Source organism: Monoraphidium neglectum (genome assembly GCF_000611645.1).
Source record: "Monoraphidium neglectum strain SAG 48.87 unplaced genomic scaffold scaffold02881, whole genome shotgun sequence".
Lineage (NCBI taxonomy): Eukaryota > Viridiplantae > Chlorophyta > Chlorophyceae > Sphaeropleales > Selenastraceae > Monoraphidium > Monoraphidium neglectum.
In genome coordinates this window covers 1-7,837 of record NW_014010747.1, presented here as the reverse complement: position 1 = coordinate 7,837, position 7,837 = coordinate 1, and the positions used below count along the sequence as shown (strand labels likewise).

The following is a 7,837-nucleotide window of genomic DNA, read 5'->3' as shown; positions in this document are numbered from 1 at the left end:
GGGGAGGGGCGTTCTTGACCGGACAGCGGGGTTGCACGTGCACACACGCCCGCACAGGATGCAAACGCATGCGCACAAGCTGCTCCAAGGGTGTGTGGATGCGTGCAGCGGCCCGGGGATGCGGCGGCGGGGAGCGCGCAGCTGCAGTGGATGCCCAGTGGTACCGCACGCTGCACACACAGCGGCCGCTGCTCGCGTCGGCCTGGGTGGCGCCCAGCCCACCAGCGGCGCCGCGGGCCGCTGCGGCTGCAACCACAAGGACCGGTGCGCGCGGCTTCCGACACGACTCACGACCCAGCCGGGCGTCAGCCGGCCGTTTTTAACACCCACAGACGCCGCCCCATGCACATCGCGTGCACGTCAACGCATACGCCATCACAACGTGCTGAGTCAGCAAACACACACACCACGTCACCAGCCCGCACCATGACGCCCTTGACCGCGTCGACCTTCTGCTGCACCGCCGCCACGCGGCCCATCTCTGACGGGTGGGACTGGCAAAACTCCATCTCCCGCTTGAGCACGGGGCTGCGGCGGATCCGTGCAGCGTGTCGGGGGTGCTTTGCTATGCAGCTTGCGCGGCCGACAAGGCGGATGTGGGGACCGCTGCAGGAAAGGGCTGGCCGCCCGCAATGCCGGCAACCCACGCACCGCTTGACCGCGCAGCCGGCCGCCCAACCCCGGGGCCGCGGCCAGGCAGCACTGCCCAGCGCCCGACCGCAGCCCCGGCCGCGCGGCGCACGCGGCTGCGCCTGGTGCCGCGGATGGCGCGGCATGGAGCTTTCCGGGCAAGCAGCACCCTGCCATGTCGCGTCTGCAAAGGGACTCCAGGCCCTGTGGCATGGGTCCCAGCCCTTGGGCTGGGGGATTTACCCCCATGCCCACCCCTCGACACGGCACCAGGCAGCGAGTGCGCCCACGCATGCTTGACGTGCGTGTCGGTCAACACGCGGCCCCCATCGACCCCAGCCCTCAGACACGCGCGGGACCAACCTGAAGTTTTTGTCCATGCCGTACGGCCCCGCGCTGCGTCCCTTTGACGCAAACTTCTCCATCCAGGCGTCACAGACCCGCTGAGCGCACGCGAAGGGCACCTGCCGCCCGTACGCCTCGTCAGCGGCGACCGCGAACACGTAACCGGCGTGCAGCAGGTAGTTGAACGTGTAACCGTCGCAGTTTACGGTGAACTTGTCGTCGTAGCCGTGCTGCATTCGCTGCAGGCACTCCATGGCGACGGACTCGAAGTTGCCGGCGACGAACGAGTGCTGCGCGAGCACGGCGCCGTCGCTGGCGCGCGCGACGAGCGCATACGCGAGCGGCATGGCTGCTCGCGGGCGCCGCGGGGCCGCGGCAGCGGCTGCTGCTGGCCGGAGAGCGTGCTCCCGCTAGGTGCGCGTCCGCGGTCGTGCTCTTGGGCCGCAGGGACTGTTCGCCGTGCGTTGGCGGCGGCGACGACTGTGGCAACCCTGCCCGGGCCACTTTGTGACGGCCGGCTGCGGGTGAGGGCATGAATGGGTGGGGTTAGTTGGGGCAGCCTTGAGCAGCAGTGCAGAGTGCGTAGGCCTGGTCTGATTGCAAGGGGCACGCGACGCGCAACCGAAGGCGCTCTTCTCGCACGAGATGCAGCGCCAGAAGGACCGGGCGGGCGGCGCCGGCTCGGGGCCAGCACAGCGACCATCGAGCCATATCAAGTCTTCCTCTCAAATGTTGCTAGCCACTAATCGCAACGCACCGACGCTTAGAGCCAAGTGACCGCTGTGACACTTGGGGTCTACGTCCCGTTCTGGCCTCGCTGCTAGCGGGAATGGAGAGCTGCTAGTTGTTAAACTCTCTGCCTGCACGTTTGCACCGTAACGGCCGAGTCGCAAAGAGGGGGCCGAAGATGGACCGACCGAAGTGACCTGGTTTGGAAACATCAGTTGCCGCGTGAAGCGCGGGTAAAACTGCATGTGACGCCCCGAAAACATGATTCACGTGTTTTACAGCAGTTTTAAGGGCTGTCAGGTTGGTTGAGGGCGTGAACGGCCATGCACCCGACTGATGAGCCTGGGCGCCGGCATGTGCAGCGTGGCGGGGTAGTGTGCACCACTTGTCAGCCTGGTCACGTGCACTCTTGTTGTGCATGCTTTGATAACGAAGCGCTTTTCAAAAAGGGCCGTGTGCGTGACGCAGATAGCGTGCGCGCGTGGTCATCGCGGTCGCAAGCGCCGCAGCCATCGCGGCGCCCGGCAGCAAGGTGGATGCAGCAGTGCGCACCCTGAACAGTGCTCAAAACGGTCGCAGAAAAAACATGGGCGGCGCGGCGCCTTGCACAAGAGCGCCGGTAGCAAAGCCGCAACAGGCCTGAACAGTCCACCAAGGGAAAGTGAATACAACCTGCTATGCAAAGCTGTGCGAATGTGCTGGAAGGTGCCACGGTCAGTGCCGCCAAAACCAATGGCATGTCAGGGGCAGTGCAGGAACTCTTGTTCATATATGCGGTGCAATGCCAGCGTAAGGGTTTGGAGGGCGTGGATGCACGCAGCCCCACACCGGCAGTGTGGATGGAGAGGGTCCAAGTGCGCACGGCGGGCGATGCGCCGGTCAGCAACACGTGCGCCCGGCCGTCGCACCATCCCAGCAGCGCGTTCTGCGTGACGCTGCGGGCGCCGGTTTGGGTCATCCGGGCAGAGTTATGTACGCAGGGGTTGCAGCAGGTCACAGAACGGCGGCAGGTGCGGCTGCCAGCACCTCAGTGTCCCGTGGAGCCTGGTGGCGTAAATGACGGCACCATCACTGGGCCAGCCATCGGGCCGCGCAGCACACCGCCTGTGTCCTGAGTGCCCCTGGTCAGACTGTTCATCCCAAACGGCCGCGGCGCCCCGCCGGCCGGCGCCGCCTCGGCAGGCACCGTTGCAGGCGGCGGCGCCGGCGCCGCGGCCGTCACTGCGCCCCCGCCCCCGCCCGCGCCGCTGTGGCAGACAGAGGTGCCAAAGCACACAGCCGACGCGATGGCGACAGCGATGAGCACAGCAGCGACGACTAGGCAGAGCTTCAGGCCGCATGTGCAGCGCAGGCGCGACCTGATTTTTGCGCCCTGCTCCCTGAACGCGGCTGCCTCCTCGGTCGCGCCGGCCGCGCCCTTCTGCACCCCATCCAGCTGCTCCATGCAGCGGACCACCTGGCGGGGTTGAGCAGCACACAACAGCTCTGTTTAGGGGCGCGGTCCACGCGGCGGCAGGGCCTCCGCAGCGGCAGCCATGCCAGGCGCCCTCTGAGCCCCCCCATGCAAAAACGGCTCTCTGCCCCACTAGCCGCCGGCGTTCGAAGCTTGCAGTTCGCTCGAGGGCGGGCGGCGCAGCGCTCGGTCGAGGGGCGAGGGCAGGTGGGCGCGCCGCGCGCTGCGCTCCGTCTCAATGCAGCTGCATATTGCATGGTCGCAACAGGGTCAGTGCGCCACAGCCATTCGGGGGGATGGGGAGGCAAGCCAGGGGGGGGGGTGCTCACGTTCTCCACGTTGGCTATGAGGATGCCCTTGACCTCGTCCACCTTGTTCTGCACGGCAGCCACGCGGCTGAGCTCGCCGGCGTGGGACTCGCAGTAGGCGAGCTCGCGCTTCAGGATACCGCTGGGGTGCGGGGAGCGGGCGCGCGGGGCAGCTGAAGGGGCGGCGGACGGCTGGGGGACGCGGAAGGGGCGCCCCGGCCGCGGCAGGCAGTCAGGGTCAGGCGGTTGCAATAAGCGTAGCCGCGGTCGCAGGGGGCGACCGTGCGCATGCGCCCGGCGCGGCCCGCGGCGGAGCCCGGCCGGCGCCGCCGCCCGGCGCCATCGCTCACCCGAACGCGCGCTGCAGCACCGCAGGCTTGGCGTGCAGCCCGACCTCCCCCAGCCGCTCCATCCACGCGTCGCTCACGCGCTGCGCGCACACGCCGGGGATGCCGCGGCCCGCGCACGCCTCGTCGGCGACAACGACGAACACGAAGCCGCCGCGCGTGAGAACTGTGAATGTCAGGTTGTCGCACATAACCGCGAACCGCTCGTCCGGGCGCGCGTCCGCGACCGCGGCCAGGTCGTCGTCCGTTTCGCCGTCGGACGGGTCTTTATACGTGCGCCAGGACTCCATCGCGACCGTGGCCAGGCCCCTGGCGGCGCCGACGGTCGCGTGCTGCGCGAGCACTTCCTCATCGCTCGCGCGCGCTACAAGAGCATACACGACGGGCATCGCGGCCGCCGCGCCCGCTGCGTGCGCGCGGCCGGTGCGGTTGCCGCGGCTGGTTCAATGGCCGGCGACGGGCTTTTGCTGATCCGCGCTGCTCAGCTTGAGCGAGAGAGCGGCGGACGAGGGGGCAAGCTGGCGCCACCCCGCGCTGTCGTAGGATGGAGGTGGCGCAGCAGTCTGCGGCCCCGTCGCTGTGGCGCCCGCGGGCGCAGGCACCTAAAGAGCGCAATCAAGGTTGGGAATTAAATATGACAATTCAGGTTTGCGAAGGTGCGATGCGTTGCATGCGCGGGCGTCGCTGTGAGTCGTCACCTGGTGCGAGCACTTCGGGTAAATGGATTTACGGGCGACTGCCGGGTGACTTTTTATCTTTGGCGACCCACACCTATTTACAAACCACTGCTATCGGCAGTGAGGCAAAAGCGACCTCCAACGCGCGGTGTGATGGTTTTCATCCACGGACGCTGCCAGAGCACTGAATCAGGAGATGCGCAACGTCCAATATGTCATTCAAAGTAAGCTTGGCTCCAATCTAAACTTCTCCTCGCAAATACAAAGGCGGTTTCGCAATCTCATGGATCCAGGCAGAACAGAAAGCTCCGCAATCTTGCAAAACGCAGCGCCTCTCACGCAAACTTTTTGCTGCAAGAAAGCTGGGTTACTAGTGTGATGAATACTTTGGCACAATTGCTGATGGCACCACCCGTTGCGACTTCTCTGCACACGTCATCGTTCCCCGGTGATGCCAGAGGTTGCTGTCACATGCCGCCAGCGCAGCACTTGCGCCTGGACCGTGGACCTCCTGGACCCGCATGCAGGCTACCCTTTTGTGACCAACTGGCCCGATTCAGGCGGGCTGGCGCCGCATTTTTAAGCGTTTGCCAACATGACCCGCCTGGCTGCTGCAAAGGACGCCAAGCAGCAGGGCCTCCATGAGCAAGCCTATGATGCGGTGTGATGGGGCCTCCGAAACTCTGAACCTGACCCTGTGCACAGTACTTTGACCGGCCAGAGATGTTGTGTGTTGTCCTGAGCTGTTTGAGAACCACCCACATTCGGAACCATCCGCACTTTACAGCGGGTGAGTGCGCTCAAGCAGCAGCAAACCATGCGTCAAGAGCGACCAGAAATGACAAGGGCCGGAGCACGCAAGCTGCGCCGCCATGAAAGGGGCCCAAAGGATACCGGTAAGCAAATCCATCAAGGACGCATCGCCTTGGATTACGGTTGAAGAAGCGGCAGCGCCCAAACCCCACACGCTATAAGATTGCGGTTGAATACCCGACAAGAAGCTGCCGTCCCCAGTTTAACCTCAAGCAAACCTCATGATGCCACGCTGCCGCTCACGTGCCGCTTGTGCCGCCACGCCTTGCCGGTCGCCCCGCCACGACCGGCGCCCCCGCTATCGCCGCCCCCGGCCGGCGAGCCCTCCTGGCCGCCGCCGCCGCCGCTGCCGCCGTTGCTGTTAGTCGCGCTCCAGTTTGAACGGTTGCGGGGCGAAGCGAGGCTGCTCGACGCGCGGCGCTCGACCCCGAGCTTGCCCTGAGGCAGCGGCGTCGAAGCGAACGTCATCAGTGGCGGGGGAAAGCTGCCGCTCAGCCCGCCGCCGCTGCCGTTGGCGGCCCCAGGCGACGCGCCGCCAAACTGGTCACTGGCCAGGGAGCGCGCGGCGCGGTGGTGCGGCCGGGGCATGCCGGCGCCGGCGCCGGCGCCGCCGCTGCTGTTGGCATCGCCGCTCGCGCCGGAGGAGGCCGCGCTGCTGCGCCGCTGCGCTGAGGCCGCCATCGCCACCGCGTGGGCGCGGGTGATGTAGTCCGCCGCCGACAGCCGCCGCTTGCCGGCCGCCGCCGCCGCCGCCTGCATGGCGGCGCCGCCGCCCCCGTCGCCCGACGCGCGCGCGAGCGCAGACAGAGCACCCGTGCTCCCCGCCGCGCTCGGCCCGCCGCCGCCCCCGCTGCCGGTGCCGCTGGCGCTGCCGGCCGCACCAAACACAATGCCCCGCGCGTCCCCGCTGCCGCCGCCTCGAGGGTCGGCGGCGGCGCCGGCGCCTGCTACATGGCGCGCCACCGAGTCGCTGCTCGTGCGCCTGTGCCGGTAGCCCGCCGGGATGCCGCCGCCGCCGCTGCTGCCGCTGCCGCTGCCGCTACCCGGGCCGGGGATCACGCGCGGGGAGCTCGGTGCGACCGCACGCGGCGCATGCTGGTTGCGCCCGGCGACGTCCTGCGTGTCTGGCGCCGCGGCGCCGCCCTCGCCCCCGACGGCCGCGTCTGCGCCGGCAAAGAGGTCGCGGGCCACGCCATGCTGCTGGGCCGGCGGCGTCGGGCGCGCAGGGGCGCCCCGCTGCGCCCCGCACTCGAGCGGCGGCACGCTGGGTGGGCGCTGCTGCTGCGGCTGCTGCTGCTGCTGCTTGCCCAGCAGCGCGGCGGCCGCGGCCGGCCCCAACAAGTCCTCGACAGAAGTGTTTGACCTGCGGGGTCACGTGGGTGGGCATGCCAACAGTGGGCAGTGCGCACGGGGGGTGCCGGTAGTGCTGGGGCAAGCGGTGCTACCAGGCCGACGCATGCGGCGGCACAGCGGCGGGCAGGAGGCCCGGCGGCGCGAGGCAGCACTCAACACCCTGCAGGGCGGACTTTGCGTGAGGGGGGCACGGCCCGCGCAGTGGCGGGAATGACAGTCACGCGCGTGGCGTGCGCACGCCCAAGCCGCTGCTGGGTGTGCCTTGAGGCCCGCTCCCGCCCATCCTTGCGGAACCCAAAAACCCAGCCTGGAGGGCAAGCCCCACACTCACCTGTTACGAGAGTGAGTGGTCATGGTCTTGGGCGCCCCTGCCAAGTCCTGCTGCTGATGGTGCTGCTCCGTTTCCTGCCTGCCGCTGCCGCCGCTCACACCCCCGCCGCCCTCCTGCACGGCCGTGCGCGGCTCGGCGCCCGGCCCTTCCACCCGCGACCGCACCCGCCGCAGGTGCTGCGCGCCGCCGGACGCGCCGTTTAGTCCGATGCCGGCGCCTGCGCCGCCCGCGGCAGCCGGCGAGCGCGGCTCCGAGAACGGGGACGCGGCGACGGCGGGGGCGGCGGCGGGCTTGGAGGGGCTGGTGGTGGAGCGAGGGGCTTCGGGGAGCGGTAACTCGACTGATGTGTCGAGGTACTGGGCTTCGCCGATGTCCATATAGGAGAGCCTGGGGGTTGGGCAACGATTGAGTTTGAGGCTGCCGCAAGGGTGGAGCGCAGGAGGGTCACCTTGCCAGCTCGCGCCCTGGGCGGCTCGACTGCTTGGGTGCGACACGCCATGCGCGCGCAGACAATCGGCGGCTGGGCCTTCCAGGATCCCCAGAGCGCGGGCAAGCTGCGGCCGCTTCTGCAGCGGGCTTCCCCCCTACCGCCGCCGCGGCCTGCCGGGCCGACACCGCCTCCCATCCCGGCGAAGTGTACCCCCTATGCACCCGCTGCTTGGCGGGTTCAGGGTTCATCATCAAGAAGTGCTGGGGTTTAGGGTTCAAGGGCTGCGGGGTCGCAGGGCTGCACCTGTAGGCTCCCAGCAGTGCCTCTGGCAGCTCCTCCTCCTCTTGGCCCTCCAGAACAAAGCCCAGGTCAATGATCAGCCCCTTGGTGGCGCCGCGCACCATGCCTGGGGGTTCAAGGG

At 68.4% G+C, this 7,837-nt stretch overlaps 3 protein-coding genes across 3 annotated transcripts; all 3 read right to left on the bottom strand.

Moving 5' to 3' along the window:
- Positions 1-425: 425 nt before the first annotated feature.
- Positions 426-1,322, bottom strand: MNEG_11731 (Putative vesicle-associated membrane protein; the record flags this gene model as incomplete). Its single annotated transcript, XM_014039799.1, has 3 exons — positions 426-528; positions 648-752; positions 994-1,322. Coding segments are annotated over 3 exons (537 nt in total), but the record flags the coding sequence as incomplete, so codon positions are not given.
- Positions 1,323-3,392: 2,070 nt separating this feature from the next.
- On the bottom strand, positions 3,393-4,102 carry MNEG_11730 (Vesicle-associated membrane protein; the record flags this gene model as incomplete). Its single annotated transcript, XM_014039798.1, has 3 exons — positions 3,393-3,401; positions 3,487-3,607; positions 3,816-4,102. The coding sequence occupies 3 exons, from the start codon at positions 4,100-4,102 to the stop codon at positions 3,393-3,395; spliced, it is 417 nt and encodes a 138-aa protein (XP_013895252.1).
- A 1,419-nt stretch (positions 4,103-5,521) lies between these two features.
- Positions 5,522-7,820, bottom strand: MNEG_11729 (hypothetical protein; the record flags this gene model as incomplete). Its single annotated transcript, XM_014039797.1, has 3 exons — positions 5,522-6,665; positions 6,987-7,373; positions 7,720-7,820. 3 exons carry the CDS (start codon positions 7,818-7,820, stop codon positions 5,522-5,524), a joined length of 1,632 nt encoding a protein of 543 aa, XP_013895251.1.
- Between the last annotated feature and the right edge of the window lie 17 nt (positions 7,821-7,837).